We start from the raw sequence: 19188 nt of genomic DNA, 5'->3' as shown, positions 1-19188 counted from the left end.
GTTTTTCAACCATTTCTTTATTTTTGACATTTACCTGAGGCCACAGTTTTGCCCTGTGGTTGCATTGGTGACTTCTGGGTTCTCTAATTTACCTATCTTCATATGGCTACTTTCAGCATGATAATCCACCATGTCACAAAGTAAAAGTCATTTCAAACTGGTTTCAGGAACATGAAAATTCATGAATGTTCAATGTTCTTCAGTAGCCTTGCCAGTAACCAAATTAGAATCCAATATGGCAAATTTGGTATGTGCTATATATGTGGTATGTGGTACAGGAGAGGTGCACCATGAATGTGCGCCTGAAAAATCTGCAGGAATTGTGTGTCCATGTCATCATGGACCAGAATCTCAACAGAATGTTTCCAAAATTTTGCAGAAACTATGCCATGAAAAATTGAGGATGTTTTTGGAGCATAGAGAGGCCCTATCATGTGTTAATCTAGTGTTTGAAATGTACAGTAAGTGTACTTTTACCCATATAGTAGAAGTCTAAAACTGTTCAAAATGACCTGTTAGACTAAATGCTAGACAGTCATGCTGAATGCTAGACACATCCTCAGGATTACTATATGTTGTCAACTTTTAGTTTGCCTATTATGGGATTACTCAAAAATCCAATAGTTTAGTAGTCTACATCATAAGTCAGTTCTGATTTGACTTATAGACTAGACTGTAGATTTTTGTTGTTTCTTATATTTGAGGCTATATTATTATTTGTCATCATGCTCCACTAAAATCTATGGTGACAAGCTGCTGTTGGTGAATTATATTCTCTAGTGGATGTGAGTCCAAAAGTCTTTGAAATTTGCTCAGTCATGTTCGGATGTCAAGAAATGCAAATTATCTGTAATGCTAAAACCTACTTTTACTTGCAGTTATACTATTTTCTCCATTTTAATCCAAAGGAAAACATATGACTCCTACATTTTGTTTATTACAATAAACTATGGAATTACAATACATTAAAATTTCATTTGGGAAAATTGTTTAACAATGTGTCAATTATTCAACAAGGTTGTATAACAATATATCAAACTCTGGTATTTCAGAATAGGATTTCCTGTATTATTATTTTTTTTCAGTAGCCTGTGATGTCACTAAATCTAATTTGGTTGTCAGAAGACATTTATAAAAGTCTCTAATCACATCTATAAACACAATTACTATCCAGAAGGTATCAGGTAAGTATTGCAACTCTGAGGTGGCTAACAGGAACAACAGTGTACTTGCAGGATCATTTATACTAAATATTGCAGTTAATTTAGAATGCAAACTTCTGTCCTTTTCTTTCTGAACACTACAGTTACAGCCTAAATAGACTCACAAATGCAGGCTGTGGTGTGTTTTTTTGAAAAAAAATTTTTTTTTTATCAGCTGTCACCATGTAATGGCTTGTTTATATACAAATCCATATATTAATTAAAATCATATGCATAGGTGATTTGTAACTGATAACCATGTATTTAAATACATTTTATATTGTTAAGCAGTTCCCTCCAATTTGATTAGCCAATTTCTCCTATCTTGTATGATATAATTTATTATAATAATAAAAACTGATTCTGTTTCATGAAAACTAATTCAGAATTAGACTGGAGCATTGTGAAAAAAAGTGTATAGGATATAGATATCAGTATTTTGCATTGACATAACTTTTCAAGATGAAAACTGCCTTAACCAATTTAATGCTGTTCCGTTCTAGGACATAAGCCCTAAGCTATGAACTCAACTGGAACTTTGCTACGAGACACATTCAGCAATGCATTTGCAAAGAATTTCATTTTGGTGGGAGTGTGGCTTAGCTTGAGTTACATTAATGGTAGTGTGGTGGCAAACTTCTTCAGTAACCAGATATTTTATGAGGACCCACGCTATATTCTTTTCATACACATGGTCATAAACGATGCAGTGCAGCTGACCGTCACAGTGGCTCTTTTCATAGTGAGTTACATTTACTATTCCATCAATGTATCTGTCTGCTGTTTTTTTATTCTTGTGGCTGTCTTTACCACACGCAACACACCTGTGAACCTGGCTGGAATGGCTATTGAGCGCTACATTGCCATTTGTGAACCACTACGACATGCCCAGATCTGCACTGTACAGCGCACGTATCTCTTCATTGGCTTTATCTGGTTCATTTGTGTAGTACCTGATATCACTGACCTCTTCATAACTTTGGCCACAGAACCTATCAGCTTCTTCCATAGTTCTGTGATGTGTCTGCGCCAGAATGTCTTCAAAGACCCAGTGCTTCTGTACAAAAGGCAAGCTTTTGATGCAATCTACTTCTCTTTAGTCTTCCTTACACTAGTCTATACATACTTGAAGGTTCTTTTTGCAGCTCGGGCCATCTCTACAGAGAAAACATCAGCCCAGAAGGCAAGAAACACTATTTTGCTTCATGGAGCTCAACTTCTGTTATGCATGCTTTCTTATATTTCTCCCAGTGTTGAGGTCTTCCTAAACATCATCTTCCCTGGATATGTCCTAGAGATCCGTTATGCCAACTATCTCATTGTGTACATACTTCCACGTTTTCTAGGCCCAATCATATATGGCGTGCGAGATCAGAAGTTCTGCAATTACCTGAAGAGGTACTTTATAATTGTTCAGTGCAAATCAAGCCCAGGAGTAGACAGCCAAGTGGAGCATGATTAAACATATTAACATACTATGTCATGCTGTTAGGATGTATTATTATTATTATTATTATTATTATTATTATTATTATTATGTGCCAGGGTATGTGCTATGGGACTTTTATGTAACAATTTAATGATAAAAAACAGAATCCATGTTAATGAACAAAATCTGACAATAATAACTGATCTAACTGATCTAAGTCTAGTCAGCAACCCAGTTGTGTTAAATCATTTAACTCAACTCCACATTTAACCTGCTGCTTATGTGAATTTAAAATGATTCATTGCATTTTCAATATTGTAATTTTTCTAAAAGTTCACACATATTGAGCTGGTTTGATTTATGGCAATAAGCTATGTCAATATATTTTACTAATAATATAAGCAGCTCTTGGCAACCTAAATTTTGTCAAAGTAGCTCTCAGAGGAAAAACGTTAGAGACCCCTGCTGTAAAGTCTAAATAGGTTGCAGACCTATTGCACTTTCCTTGTTAACCCAGCAACAATGTAAATTCAGATTAGTAACAGTAACTCAATTCATTTCAAATGAGAAATGCAGTTTGTTTCATTATTAACAAATGAAAATGGGAGGCATTTTTTGTTCCCCAGTTACTTTGGAAAATGTAAATTTGTGGAATGGACATTATGGAAAAAATAATACAGTAACAACCAGGAACAGTCAGATAAATGCATCATATACAGCCTAACTCATAATAAACCCCAATAAAGAAAACAATTTGCCTAAAATGACCAATTCTAAAAATGTATTAGCTTACATGATGGATGTATGGTTAGGTTTGTTCATTTAAAATAGCCTGTGATTGACAAACTATTGCTTATTAATTTTTTTGTTGTTTTTTCCCCTTTTTTGATGATGCTAGGCTAATAGACAACATCACCAACATCACCACTAATTTATACTTTATGTACTTCCCTTTTGAGGTTGACCATATTTATCGCCACCTTTAACAGTAGAAATTATTGTTTCTTTTCCTGTTGATATTTCTATGCTATAGATTTAATCCCAGGAAATATTTGCATACATTGACCTACAGTAGAGTTCCAATCATTTATTTATACAATAGCTCTTGATGAAAAGTGTTACCATGTTTTAAGTTAGTGGAGCATAATTAAACATATTAACACATTATGTCATACTGTGAGGATGTATTATTATTATTATTATTATTATTATTATTATTATTATTATTATTATTATTATTATTATTATTATTATGGGATGAAAATAAATAGATGATTTTATCATTTATTAAATGGCCACTTTTTTTCTTATTGAGGAAGTTGTGACCCCTAAACCCAGAATTATTGGCATCATGCAAAGAAATTTAGTAACAATAAATATATAACATTAAATTACCTGTGCATGAAGTGGTTGAGCTTAAAAACGTTTTTGTATATTAATTTATGATTTTCCCTCTCAACACACTGCTCTATAATTGCAAGAATAATCTACAATCAGATTTGCAAAGACTTATCTGATGAATACAACACTGGCCCTCTTCCTGTAAAGTTTAACTAGGTTGCAGACCTTAACACTTTGGTAACATTTTTCTGTACAGCAAGTTACCTTGTTAACCCAGCAACAAATAGAATTCAGATTAAGAACTAACACATAACTTTCTAATTCATTTAAAATGAGAAATTCAGTTTGCTTCATTACTAATGAATGAGAATGGGAGGAATTATTAAATGCCCACTTTTTATTGAGGAAGCTGTGACCATCAGTAGTGATCTATATATAATACCCCAGAATTATTGCCACCAATCAATATATAACAAATCAATATATAACATTAAATTACATGCGCAATAGGTGGTTGCACTTAAAAATTTAATTTGTGATTTCTCCTTTGTAAAACACTGGTCTCTAAGTGCAAGGACTTATCTATAATTAAGATTTATGAAGACTTATTTAAAGAGAAGAACACTGTAAAGCAGGGTTCTCCAAAAATTCTAAGTAGCTCACCCAAAAGTTCATAGAATATGTACAAATAATAAAAAATTAATTCACATTCACAGAAATTCCCTTTATGAAGTAACGCTGTAACTTTCTAATTTTAAGATTTTGGATCCATTGGGGAGACAGCTGACAACACACTGACTCCCACTCTAACACCTAGATCAACATGGCCCCCAGCCATCTGGCTGATGCATCAATCTGTAGGACAATCAGGATAGAGATGTCAGGAGAATGTAATAACTGCCACAAAGTGCACCTTTCAACAGAGTAAAGGCCCTGTCCAGTGGACTGTATCTAGCACTTCTATGTAGCATTTGCAATTTGGCATTTGCACTGGTTCACTTTAATACACTATAATACTGCACTATTATACAGTTAGTGTTTCTTTTTTCACATTACTGTGCACCAATATATCAAGGCAAATTCCTTGTACATGTAAAACCCACTGTACTTGGCAATAAAGTTCATCAGTTACAGGGCTGGTGAGATCTGAATAAATAGGCACAAGGCTATAATAACAGCTAGCCTCACCTCTGTTTCAGTCTTGGGTCTACCACACTTTTCTGGGCATACTGTAAGTTACATCTATGTTAAAAGAGAGGTTCACTTCCAGAACAAAAATATACAAATAATTTTCTCACACCCTTGTCATCTAAGATGTTCATGTCTTGAGGAAAACATTTCAGGATTTTTCTCCATATAGTGGACTTCTGTGGTGCCCCTGAGCTTGAACTTCCAAAATGTAGTTTAAATGCAGCTTTAAAGGGCTCTTTAAAGGGATACTAGCCTTGGAAGAAGGGTCTTATCTAGCAAAACGATTGGTCATTTTCTTAGAAAAATAAAAAAAATTGTATACTTTGTAACCACAAAAGCTTGTCTAGCACTAGCTTTGACAAGCTCCATGACGCTATGTACTACATAATCACATCGGAAGGTCACTCATACATGACGCAGGCAGAACTACAGACCCAGTGTTTATAAAGCGAACATGCAAAAAACAAGGAAGTGCAAATAAGTCAAAAGCTCTTTACTAACAAAAAGGTACATATAATTTTGTGTCATTTCACATGCAACAACTTCGGAGTGGTCCTCCTTCTCCACACTAGTAAACACTGAGTTTACTACCAGATTAAAGAGTCCTTCAGAGTCAGCCAGGATACACTATCAGCCAGCATACACTGCCTACAGGAGTCATAGAGCTTATGTTCGAAGACGAATGTGCAGCCAACCTCTGTAAGTTTCAGGACCTACTGGATCCAGCCAAACTTGCAGCACTACCTTCCTTATAGTCTGGTTCCCCAACTGCACATATGGAAGCAGATGCTCTGACAGTATCATGATGTAGGACCCACTTTTCCTCTGTTCAGCCTTATGTTCCTATATTAAGAGCTGTACTTTATTTGGGCTTAATTTGTAATTTTATTTGATACCAGCAGTTTTCTAACTTGTATTTAAAATGAGTTGAATGTGTTTGGTTGTTTCTGAACAATTTGGCCAAAGCATTAATACAATTAAAGCTCTGCAAATACTGCATGATCTTGGGTTAGTTTGATGTGTTGTCATTCCCTTTAAATATACACTCTAAATAACAATAGTTTTAGAAGTATTGTCAGCAGTTCACAAAAAATTAAACAAAACTGTTCATCTCACCAATACACGCACCTGTAAGAAAAAAACATAAGAAACTGATTATTTTGCAGTGGTCTTATTTTTTTGCATGTATGTATGTATGTACACTATATTGCCAAAAGTATTCGTTCACCCATCCAAATAATCAGAATCAGGTGTTCCAATCACTTCCATGGCCACAGGTGTATAAAATCAAGCACCTAGGCATGCAGACTGTTTTTACAAACATTTGTGAAAGAATGGGTCGCTCTCAGGAGCTCAGTGAATTACAGCGTGGAACTGTGATAGGATGCCACCTGTGCAACAAATCCAGTCGTGAAATTTCCTCGCTCCTAAATATTCCACAGTCAACTGTCAGCTGTATTATAAGAACGTGGAAGTGTTTGGGAACGACAGCAACTCAGCCACGAAGTGGTAGGCCACGTAAACTGATGGAGCGGGGTCAGCGGATGCTGAGGCGCGTTGTGCGAAGAGGTCGCCAACTTTCTGCAGAGTCAATCGCTACAGACCTCCAAACTTCATGTGGCCTTCAGATTAGCTCAAGAACAGTGCGCAGAGAGCTTCATGGAATGGGTTTCCATGGCCGAGCAGCTGCATCCAAGCCATACATCACCAAGTGCAATGCAAAGCGTGATGTAAAGAGTGGTGCAATTGTTACACCAAGAGTGGTGTAAAGCACGCCGCCACTGGACTCTAGAGCAGTGGAGACGCGTTCTCTGGAGTGACGAATCGCGCTTCTCCATCTGGTAATCTGATGCACGAGTCGGGGTTTGGCGGTTGCCAGGAGAACGGTACTTGTCTGACTGCATTGTGCCAAGTGTAAAGTTTGGTGGAGGGGGGATTATGGTGTGGGGTTGTTTTTCAGAAGCTGGGCTTGGCCCCTTAGTTCCAGTGAAAGGAACTCTGAATGCTTCAGCATACCAAGACATTTTGGACAATTCCATGCTCCCAACTTTGTGGGAACAGTTTGGAGCTGGCCCCTTCCTCTTCCAACATGACTGTGCACCGGTGCACAAAGCAAGGTCCATAAAGACATGGATGACAGAGTCTGGTGTGGATGAACTTGACTGGCCTGCACAGAGTCCTGACCTCAACCCGATAGAACACCTTTGGGATGAATTAGAGCGGAGACTGAGAGCCAGGCCTTCTCGTCCAACATCAGTGTGTGACCTCACAAATGCGCTTCTGGAAGAATGGTCAAAAATTCCCATAAACACACTCCTAAACCTTGTGGACAGCCTTCCCAGAAGAGTTGAAGCTGTTATAGCTGCAAAGGGTGGACCGACGTCATATTGAACCCTATGGATTAGGAATGGGATGTCACTTAAGTTCATATGTGAGTCAAGGCAGGTGAGCGAATACTTTTGGCAATATAGTGTATGTGTGTGTGTGTGTGTATGAAATATGAAAATAAAATATATTTACTATGCTGTTCTGCTACTCTCCTGGGATTTTATACACAAGTCTTTAGAGTTTACACACCTCCCTTCTTCACAAACATACCACTCAAACTATATAAAACTCAGGTTTCTCAGTGAATCTTTAGAACCAGGTACATTAACTACAAATTGCACAGGCAAAGTAATAATCTTTTAAACCAATGTATTTTTATTTTTTGCTTGTTTAGTTATTGTATTTTTTTTTTTTTTACAAAGGTCATTTTTTGTTAACTGCTAAAAGTTCCTGAGGTTTTTCCAGGAAATGAACTCCTCCATGAATGGAGAAAGTAGTCAGGAAAGCTTTGAAGAAGTTTTCAGCAAAATATTTGTAAGTCTACTTCTTGGGGTCATCATCATTTTTATCAATGGATCATTTGTTTTCACATTCTTGAAAAGCTCAGTTTTTTATAACAATCCAAGATACATTTTATATATACATTTGGTTATCAATGACATGATTATGGTTGGTGTCTCTGTGGCTCTGCTTGTAATGGCATATACATGGAGGAATGTAAGCATTTCTTCTTGTTGTGTCTTAGTAATCATAGCGTCAGCCACTCAGAAGAACACACCATTAAACTTGGCAGCTATGGCAATTGAGCGTTACATTGCCATCTGTAAACCTTTGCATCATTCTCAGATCTGTACAGTGCACAGAACATTCATTCTTATTATTTTCATATGGGGAGTTGGACTTATTCCTCCCCTGACAGACCTGGTTATTTCTGCTATCCTTTTTCCTTTGTTCATTTTTAACACTGTAACAGTCTGTTCTTCATCATTTTTGTACAGCACTGTTTACCACAATCAAAGGAAGCAAGCTACACAAGCAATTTACACATCCTTTGTGTGGATAGTTCTTGTGTACACTTATTGTAGGGTGATGATTGCAGCCAGAAAGATGTCAAGTGACAAAGAATCTACTAAAAAAGCCAAGAGCACAATCCTATTGCATGGAGTACAGCAATTGCTTTGCATGTTGTCCTTTACCACTCCTGTTCTAGACTTTGTTTTTGGTCGTGTTATGCCTACTCAATGGAGAAAAATCAGTTTTTATGCTTACTTGATAACAAACGTTGTACCACGCCTACTCAGCCCGCTAATTTATGGTATTCGAGATCAGACATTTCTAAAACACTTTAATAGAAATTTCTCATGCAAAGTATTCATTGTAAAAGTAGAGACAGAAAAAAACACAATCAAGAAATAATATCTTGTTTGTTCTTTTATTTTTTGATGGAAAGAATGTAAAACATGGAGAATAACTAACACTAGAATTAAGGCAAATCTTTTCTTTACATATTACATTATCAGAATTAGACTGTGAAAATATTTGTGTAAATGCTACAATTTTTTGTTTTAGTGTTTTGAAAAGAAATACAATTATTCAAATGATTGTGTAAATACTAAACATGGATACACAAAACAGGCATACACAAAAAAAATATTGCTAAGATTTTTCAGAAATGTATCATTTATATTTATATTTTTGTAGGGTAACAGAAAACTGTTAAGAAAATTGGCAAGAATACATTTATTAAATTTATTGCTTTTATGCAAAAATGTCTACAGAAATTATTAGAATAGTGCTTGCTTACATCAACCTGAAGTATCTGGTCCTTTATACAAATGCTTAATTTATACAATATTATTGTAAGTGTGTAACTGAATTTCAAGTAAATGTATTTTTTATACCTTGCTCTCCACTAATATTGGCAACTTAGTAAATACGAGCAAAGGCTGTGAAAAATTGGTGCCAATATTGGTGGAGGGCACTGTATTGTTTGACATTTTAATAAAATGTTTCTTACTATATGTAATCATTTGCTGTTTAATACTATAGAACCTCAGTGTCTGAGGATGAGAAGGAACACCCAGGAAACAGGAGAAATTTTAGCTGAGTGCTAGGCTCACATTTATTCATTTTGTGCTTTCCAGTGCACTTTCACTGAACTCTGTCAGGTTCACATCCATGCTCCTTAGCATATATGCTTGAACATCATTTCTGATCTTCATCTTTTCATGACTGCAGTTTGTTGACTCTACAATGAATGAGCACCTCAATCATGAAAATAGACACAAGACCCATCACTATATGGTTGCAAATAGTTCAATTATCATGAATATACCTTTGCAATGATTTAGTGACCTGCATAACCTTTAAATTTACATTCATCATCATTTACCAGCATGCACTTTTCCAGAGATACTTCCACAAGTGTTTTGTGGTCTCCATCAAAAAATTCTTATTCTCACAAAAATAGGTCAGGGTTTAAAAATATTATCAAACTAAAAACCTGTTAGCCAGTAAAACAAGTTGGTACAGAGCCGGCTGGGTTTTGCTTTGCATCTCAACCCTTTGCATCTTCTGAATGAGACTATACAGCTGTCCAGAAACTGTACAAAGCAACACTGATATAATATTCATACTGTAACAAATATCACCTTTAAGCACATGTCAATAGGTTTCCTTATTTAAATATGTAATTGTTATTCCTGGTCATGTCACCACTATAATCTTGTGGATCTTTTCATTTTCAAGCTTAGTACACAACTGTGTTACAACATTGAGAATTAACCACACTACATGACACTATTTTGGACTAAATACTAAGCTGTTAATAAGATGATGTTATGGTCTGATTCATGTTAAGGCCTCTAGTAATTACCACAAAAACTTTTTGTTTAAACTTTAACTTAGCTACAGTGGTGTGTATATGTCACATGCTGCTTCCTTGTCAGCCGATGGTGGTTGCACCTTTTTTTCTCAAAAACAGCAATCCTTTTGTTCTTCTTCCATTCCTGTCTGCCCTAATAATCCTAACGCCATGTATAGAGGCACTGTGGTTAAACCCTTGTGTGTCATACATTTGACCTGTAGTATCAGTGCTGTATCCTTGAAATTGCCTGTACCAAGCCTTGTGTAGTGTTTCCTGTGTCTAGATTAAATTCCTGTATTGTCATGGCTATAGTTGGTTTGTTGTTTAAAGCTTGTGTTTTTGACCTCTGTTTCTGTTCCCTGACTTTCGTGTTTTTTCCCCTGTCTATTTGTCTGTTTACTAATTGCGTGACCTCTGCCTGTCAGTTGTATTTTCAACTGTCTTACATTTCTGATTGTTTACCATCAAGTTTTTTAAAAACTGCTGCTCCTGCATCTGCATCTGCCTCTGTGTTTCACTCTGCCCATGTGCGGCTTGCATCTGCCTCTGTGTTTCACGCCAAACTGTGACAGTGTCACAGTTATTTATGATGATAATCTAGGTGTCACATAAACTTTCAGTCCAATCCAATCCATTATGTTAACAAAATGTAGAATATGTAATTTGTCTAGCGAGTTGATTCAGCTAATTATTTTTTACAGACACCCAGGGCTATACTCTAAATTTTTATTTAAATTTGAGGGTCTTGGCATTTCATTAGACAAAGAATTAATTGTTGGTGACTTTAATATTCAAGACCCCATGATTCAAGACCCCTTGAGAACAACAGTTGTGTCCATCCTTGATTCAGTAGGGGTTAATCAGAATATACAGTAATAGGACCCACTCATACTGGAGGTCACACTCTTGATCTTATACTAACATTCAGGTTCAGTATAGAATATTTCAACAGTCTGAAGCTGTCTCAGTTTATTATTTCATCTAATTTAAAATGTGTCTTAGACATAATATATGCACTTCACTATGTTACCATATCAAACATACATTTACATCTCCCAGAGTTACAGTTGTATATTTCAGGAAAGCCAGACGAGAGACATTAGCTGAATGAAACTGAGGAAGGTGTAAAGGACTAGGATGGATGCTTATTAATGTCCTCCTACCTAATTCTGACAAGAAAGATACATTTGGATCACATGCTGCAAGATGTAAGCATTCTGGATCTTCATAACTCTGGATGGCCTTTCTGCTTTATCATGTGCAGCAGTAAATGACTACACTAAACAATGCAAAAAAACATTGGGTTAAGATGCTACCACTGATCTATAAAGCACTGAATGGTTTCTGAGTAAACATTTGCTTTGTAATGATTCACTATGTCTACTTTCATTAACGGGTGCCTGCTGTTTGTTAGTATCTCAAGTGAAGGCTGCAACAGGGGTTAGAGCACTGCAGATATGGAGCCACCTGCCAATTAGTGTTTGAGACAGGATCAAGTCTAGAAACAGTCTCTTTAAATCTAGGCTGAACACCTATTTATTTAGTCAACTGGAAAAATGGATCTGATGTTTATGACATGCACATGTTTATGCTTAGTATATGGATAATAAGAATGACATTTGACCCTGTTACATTTTTCTCTTATGACAGTTTAATAGTTTTCCCATGAGACAATGCTCCAAGGCATTCACTAATGGTGTAATATTCCTCTGAGGTTGCAGGCACAGAGAAAACTTTTAAAAAATAAATTTAGACACAACTGTCTATTTAAACACCTGGGTCTGGAGGTTAGAGATAAAGCAATATGTGTTTTGTGTGGTTGCAGGTTTTCATTTCAGCTAATCAGTAGCCAAACCTATTAGTTATTAGAACACCAAGATCAGCTGATTAAACTAGTAGAAACATGTGTCTCCTGAGCTGTTGAAGGTGGGAGGTGATGTTAATCTCATATAATTTTGGCTGTTTTTATTACCACACTGGCGACAGAAGAACACAAGAATATAAAAGTGCCAGTTCCGAATCTGATTGTCTTTATATGATGTGTCAGAAGGGTTATATTTAATCTTTATGTCCTACTTACTTACCCCTTTAAATTTGATATTACTTAGCAAATATAATGTGGATGTTATAAGTTAACATCATTAACACTGCTCTGGTATTTAATTTGTAATGTTTAAAAACTAAATACTCAGCATGTAGCATAAATACTGCCGAATGTGACAGTTTTTCAGTGAGAATGAACATGACCCGGGTGTCAGGAACAGCTGGACAGTTCCCTGCCAGGCCCAGAGAGGGCGCTGGCAGGTGAACCTTGGAAGCCTGCTTCTTTGTGTGTCTTTTGTTACGCCCTTCCTATTGTTCCTATCCTGATTGTGTCACCTGTATCCCATTAGCCCTAATGTCCACCCCTATAAATAGGGATCCTTGTGTTTGTGTCCTTGTCCATGATTGTTATCTGTACCGTGGTTTCTGTTGGGCTTTTGTTTGCTAGGTTCCATGTCCAAGCTAAGGTCTAGGTTTTGTTTTGTTTAGTTATCCACGCCATGTCTTGTGTTACGTTTGTTTCCCTATGTCGCGTCTTAAATGTAATAAAAGCAGTGCTTCGCTGAATCCTGCGCATGGGTCTCATTACACCATGTGCTGGCGTGCGCGCACACACCACGGGCGTCTGGGGTTGAGCCCCGCATAGGGCGGGGGTCCCAGACGTTACACCGGGATGCCTTTGAAGATATCTGAAGATTTATAAAGAATTTAATATCGATTGGATTAGGTGTCATAATAACCTAGATCAATGGCATGTTTGTGTGTTTTTTTTTTTTTTTTTTTTTTTTAGAACAATTTTCTACAATGACCCTAGATATATTTTATATATTCACCTTGTCATCAATGATATAATGATGATTTTCATATCAGTTACTCTGCATGTTTTGACTTACACTGTACCACTTGTCAATGTCACAATCTGCTGTTTTCTGCTTCTTTTGGTCTCAACAACCTCAATCAACACTACACTGAATCTGGCTGAAATGGCCTTGGAACGTTACATTGCTATCTGCAAACCACTGCATCATCCTCAACTTTGCACAGTGATAAGGACCTACATCTGCATCGGTGTCATATGGCTTCTTACTACTGTGCCTGCTCTGACAGACATCATTATTGTAGTGCAGCAACCAATTAGTTTTTTCTTGACATCAACTATGTGCTACAGAGAGAACCTTTTTGGGTCCAGTGGGCACCTTATCAAATCAAAATTTATTCAGGCATTGTATTTATCAACTGTGTGGATGACACTTGTTTTTACATATATCAAGGTTTTTCAGGCAGCTAATGCTGCAACTACTGATCAAGCTATGGCCAAAAAAGCCCGGAACACTATACTTCTCCATGGCATACAATTACTTCTCTGCATGCTTTCTTTTGTCACACCATTTATAACATTTTATTTCTTAGAATTGTTCCCTAAATATAGAAGTACAGTTTTGTTCACTGCCTATCTATGTAAAGACTACTCAGTCCTCTTATTTATGGAGTACGAGATAAAAAAAATGTTTAAATATGTCCACACATATTTGACGTTTAATCAGTTTAACACACAGGTTGAGCCAGCAGGCAAAAAACCGAAGTCTTATGATAAGTTAACATCTAACTTAAAAAGATAATGCGTCATGATACTTATCTATTAGAGTGGTAAAGCCTACAATTTGCCTCTTAATGGTTGGTGTTAAATGATAGAAACTTTACAGTCTAGCCAGTACCAGTTATATCATATTCAATTTCTTTTCATACAGTGGCAAGAAAAAGTATGTGAAACCCTTTGGAATCACCTGCATGTATGTATAAATTTGTCTTAAAATCATCAAAGTTACAATACTCAACAATCTGTTTTAATAATAGCACACAAATTATTGTATCTTCCCTGTACATGTCAATATATTATTTAAATATTCATAGTTTTGGTTGGAAAAATATTTTAAAATCATTGGCTAATGACTTCAACAAGAGACAATTAGAGTTGGAAACCTAGAGATGTGGGTTAGAGCTATTCTGACTTATTAAAAACACTAAATCATTTTGAGAAACATCTGATAATGTGAAACATGCCTCACAAAAAACCTCCTCTGAAGACCAACAATCATGTTGTTGCATTACATAAAACTGAAAGAGTCACAAAGTTATCTCAAAGAGCATAAATATTCATCTATCCACCTTTAGGCAAATTGTCTATGAATAGAGATGATTTAGTACTATGGGTACTCTCCCCACAGTGGCCATCCAGCCAGGACGACTCAATGGCTACACAATTGTCAAAAACCATAGAATGACAGCAATATAATTAAAGAAATCATTGGAACTGGAACATCTCTGTTCATGAGTCTACTCCATGGAATAAAGGCATGTTGTCCATGGCAGGACACCACAAAAAAAACTTGAAAGTGACACTGCATAGCAAAATTAAAACACCATATCAATGGTTAAGTATGTGGAGGGAGCATGTTCTGTGGCTGCTTTGCTGCTTCAGGGTCTGAACCACTTTGCATTATCAAAATAAAAAATAATTCCCAAGTTTGTCAACATATCCTAAAGGGTAGCTGTGCAGCAGGTGAAGCTTAGTAGTAATTGGATTATGTAGCAGGGCACTGATCTTGAATGTAAAAGTAAGTCCACTTCAGAATGTCTCATAAAGAAAATCTGCCTTTTGGAGTGTCCAAGTCAGAGCCCAGCCCAGACCCCATAAACCTGCTGTGGTATGACCTCAAGAGAGCTGTTCAAGCTGTTCTGCAGTTACAGGGAATGTTGAAGTGGTTGAAGTGAAAGATGGATCAACTAGCTAGTAGTTACTTACTTTTTTCACAGCACTATAAATGTGCATTGAAATGTGTTCAAAAAAGATATGATGCCCATTATGTTTGTCTGTACTTGTGGCTTAAAGATGAGGTGACATTTTATGACCGATTAAAGGAAAAAAACAGTTATTTCTGAAGGGCTCATCTACTTTTTCTACAGCCAGCATATTTGTGAAAGAAAAATGGTGAAGGAAGAGTAATATATTTATAAAGCTGTATATATATAATAGTATAACAGTACTGTGTACTTATTCAGGTGTGAAAAAATACTAAAAATGTGTTCAAAAATAGAGGTATTAATAGTTTATTTTTAAAGGTTAACAAAATGGACAGAAGAGAAATCAAATCAATATTTGGTGTGACCACCCTTTGTGAGCAAAAGAGCATCAATACTTATACCTGAACATACACTATATTGGAAAGTTTTGGGACTCCCCTCCAAATCATTGAATTTAGGTGTTCCAATCACTTACATGGCCACAGGTGTATAAAATAAAGTGCCTAGGCACACTGCTCCTACAAACATTTGTGAAAGATTGGGTCGCTCTCAGGAGCTCAGTGAATTCAAGCATGGTACTGTGATAAGTTGCCAACTGTGCAACAAGTCCATTCGTGAGATTTCCTCACTACTAAATATTCCACGGTCAATTGTTAGTGGTATTATAACAAACTGGATGCATGTGGAAACAATAGCAACTAAGCCACAAAGTGATAGGCCACCTACAATCACATCATCACAGTGTGCAGAAGTCACCAACTTTCTGCAGAGTCAATAGCTACAGACCTCCAAACTTCATGTGGCCTTCAGATTAGTTTAAGAACAGTGTGTAGAGAGCTTCATGGAATGGGTTTTCATAGCTGAGCAGCTACATCCAAGCCTTACATCACCAATTGCAATGCAAATGCTCGGATGCAGTGGTGTAAAGCATGCTGCCTCAAGACTCTAGAGCAGTGGAGACGTGTTCTCTGGAGTGACGAATTACGCTTCTCTGTCTGGCAATCCGATGGAAGAGTCTGGGTTTGGCAGTTGCCAGGAGAACAGTACTTGCCTGACTGCACTGTGCCAAGTGTAAAGTTTGGTGGAGAGGGGATTATGGTGTAGGGCTGTTTTTCAGGTCATACAAGACATTTTGGAAAATTTCATGCTCCCAACTTTATGGGAACGTTTTGGAGATGGCCCCTTCCTGTTCCAATATGACTGTGCACCAGTGCACAAAGCAAGGAATATAAACACATGGATGAGAGAGTTTGGTGTGGAGGAACTTGACAGTCCTGACCTCGAACTGATAGAACACCTTTGGGATAAATTAGAGCGGAGACTGAAAGCCAGACCTTCTCATTCAAGATTCAAGATTCAAGATTCAAGAAGCTTTATTGTCATTTCAACCACATATAGCTGACGCAGTACATAGTGAAATGAAACAACGTTTCTCCAGGACCTAGTGCTACATAAACATACTACAACAAGTTCAACACAAAAACAACACCACAGAGCTAGGACAGAAGTTTGTCTTAGCCACATAAAGTGCACAGTGTGCAGCTAAGTGCAAACAGAGCATAGACAAGACAGTGAAAAAGACAATAAATACAAGAAAGAACACACAAAAGAACACAGGACACTTAGCGCCAAAAAGAAAGAAAAGAACATGTGTAATGGAATGTAAGTGAAATAAAATAAGATAAAGTGAAATGATGTAAAAAAAGTATTGTGCAAAAATATTGTGCAAAAATACACAGCAGCGGTAGTGCAAATAGAAATAAACATAAATATGACTATAGCAGCGGATGACAGGTTGAGGTAGTGCAAATAGAAATAAACATAAATATGACTATAGCAGCGGATGACAGGTTGAGGTAGTGCAAATAGAAATAAACATAAATATGACTATAGCAGCGGATGACAGGTTGAGGTAGTGCAATAAGTAATGAACAATATAAATTATGTGTGCGTGTGTGTGTGCTTGTCCACACAGTCAAGAGAGAGTGTGTGTGTATCTGTGTGTGAGAGAGACAGAGAGTAGATATACAGTTCAGTCCTGAGTGAGAGTGCATGTGTGTGTGTGTGTGTGTGTGTGTGTGTGAGAGAGTGTAGAACAGTTCAGTCCAGGGTGTTGAGGAGCCTGATGGCTTGAGGAAAGAAACTGTTACAAAGTCTGCTTGTGAGGGCCCGAATGCTCCGGTACCTCTTTCCAGATGGCAGGAGGGTGAAGAGTGTGTGTGTGAGGGGTGTGTGGGGTCAGCCACAATGCTGTTAGCTTTGCGGATGCAGCGTGCGGTGTAAATGTCCGTGATAGAGGGGAGAGAGACTCCAACATCAGTACCTGACCTCACAAATGCGCTTCTAGAGGAATGGTCAAAAATTCCAATACTCACACTCCTAAACCTTGTGGAAAGCCTTCCCAGAAGAGTTGTAGCTATTATAGCTGCAAAGGGCAGGCCAACTCCATATTAAACCCTACAGATTAAGAATGGGATGTCAATTTTTTTTAGTTTTTTTAAGGAACTCGGCAAGTAGGTTGTTCCAAACATTCTGGAGAACTAAGTATAGATATTCTGTGGATGTTGGCTGCCTCAAATCTTTCTGTCTATTCATGTAAACCCAGCCAGACTTGATGCTGTTGAGATCACTGCTTTGTGGGGACCAAACCATCACATCCAGGACTCTTTGTTTTTCCCTATGCTGAAGATAGTTCTTAATGACATTGGCTGTATGTTTGGGTTCATTGTCCTGCTGCAGAATAAATTTGGTGTCAATCAAACACCTTCCTGATGGTAGTGCAGGATTGATAAGTATCTGCCTGTATTTTTCACACCATGTTGAGGACACCATTAATTCTGACTAAATCTCCAACTCCATTTACAGAAATGCAGCCCCAAACTTGCAAGGAACCTCCACCATACATAATTGTAGCCTGCAGACACTCACTATTGTACCACTCTCCAGGCCTTTAGCAAACAGTCTGCCTCCTGCTATCAGTCCAGAGCACCTGCTGCCATTTTCTGCACCCCAGTTCCTATGTTTTCATGCAGAGTTAAATTGCTTAGGCTTGTTTCCACATTAGAGCTGTGGCTTTTTGGATGCATTTCTTTCAAGAGGACCACTTCTGTCCAGACGTCATTGGACAGTAAATGGGTGTACCTGGGTCCCACTGGGTTCTGCCAGTTCTTTGCTGATGGCTCTGCTAGGCATCTTCTAATGCTGAAGGGAAGTATGATGTGTCTAACATCTGCTGCATTAAGTTTCATTGGCCAACCACTGATCTACGGTCCTCAACATTGGCTGTTTCTTTGTGCTTCTTTAAAATAGCTTGAACAGCACAGCTTGAAACTCCTGTCTGCTTTGAAATCTTTGCCTGGGAGAGACTTTGCTGCTGCAGTACACTACTGTACCTTGTGTTGTGTTGCGGTGCTCAGTCTTGCCTGTGACATGAAACTGTCTTCCACAACCTCACCTTAATAGAAGAGTTTGGTTGTTTCTCACCCAGTTTTAAGCCTCCTACACAGGTGTTTCAACCTACATATGAGATTGATGATTATTAGCACTTGGTATAATTGGTTAATCATACACCTGACTCAAAATTCTTTTGTGCTGGTGTATGAATAACCAATTACCACAGGTGCCAGTGTGATAGACATTTGATTCAGATATTTCTTCTGTATGCTCACTTTGCATTAAATATGTCAACATGTAAATTTCAGATCTTGTTTTAATTTGTGCCTGTAGATAGATAGATAGATAGATAGATAGATAGATAGATAGATAGATAGATAGATAGATAGATAGAATTTTGTCATTGCATTGCAAGTACAAGTACATAGCAACGAAATGCTGTTTAGCATCTACCAGAAGTGCAAATAGTAGAAATTGTGCAAATGAACAAGTGCAGATAAATATGTAAATATGTACATCAATAAATAAGGCCATGTCAGTATGTGCTTACAGAAAAATGTGCAAGTTGTATTTACAGCAGATAAAGTGTTAAA

The 19188-nt window shown here is 37.2% G+C and overlaps 2 protein-coding genes and 1 pseudogene across 2 annotated transcripts; all 3 read left to right on the top strand.

Moving 5' to 3' along the window:
- Positions 1 to 1722: 1722 nt before the first annotated feature.
- LOC131361470 (odorant receptor 131-2-like) lies at positions 1723 to 2664 on the top strand. Its single transcript, XM_058402555.1, has one exon. The coding sequence runs from the start codon at positions 1723 to 1725 to the stop codon at positions 2662 to 2664; it is 942 nt and encodes a 313-aa protein (XP_058258538.1).
- Positions 2665 to 7959: 5295 nt separating this feature from the next.
- On the top strand, positions 7960 to 8907 carry LOC131361468 (odorant receptor 131-2-like). The gene has a single exon (XM_058402554.1). It carries the CDS (start codon positions 7960 to 7962, stop codon positions 8905 to 8907), a length of 948 nt encoding a protein of 315 aa, XP_058258537.1.
- A 2251-nt stretch (positions 8908 to 11158) lies between these two features.
- LOC131361467 (odorant receptor 131-2-like) lies at positions 11159 to 13913 on the top strand (annotated as a pseudogene).
- Positions 13914 to 19188: the final 5275 nt, after the last annotated feature.

Source organism: Hemibagrus wyckioides, linkage group LG11 (genome assembly GCF_019097595.1).
Source record: "Hemibagrus wyckioides isolate EC202008001 linkage group LG11, SWU_Hwy_1.0, whole genome shotgun sequence".
In the NCBI taxonomy this organism is placed as follows: domain Eukaryota; kingdom Metazoa; phylum Chordata; class Actinopteri; order Siluriformes; family Bagridae; genus Hemibagrus; species Hemibagrus wyckioides.
Note: the sequence above shows the minus strand (reverse complement) of the source record. Positions and strands in the feature narration are given on the sequence as shown.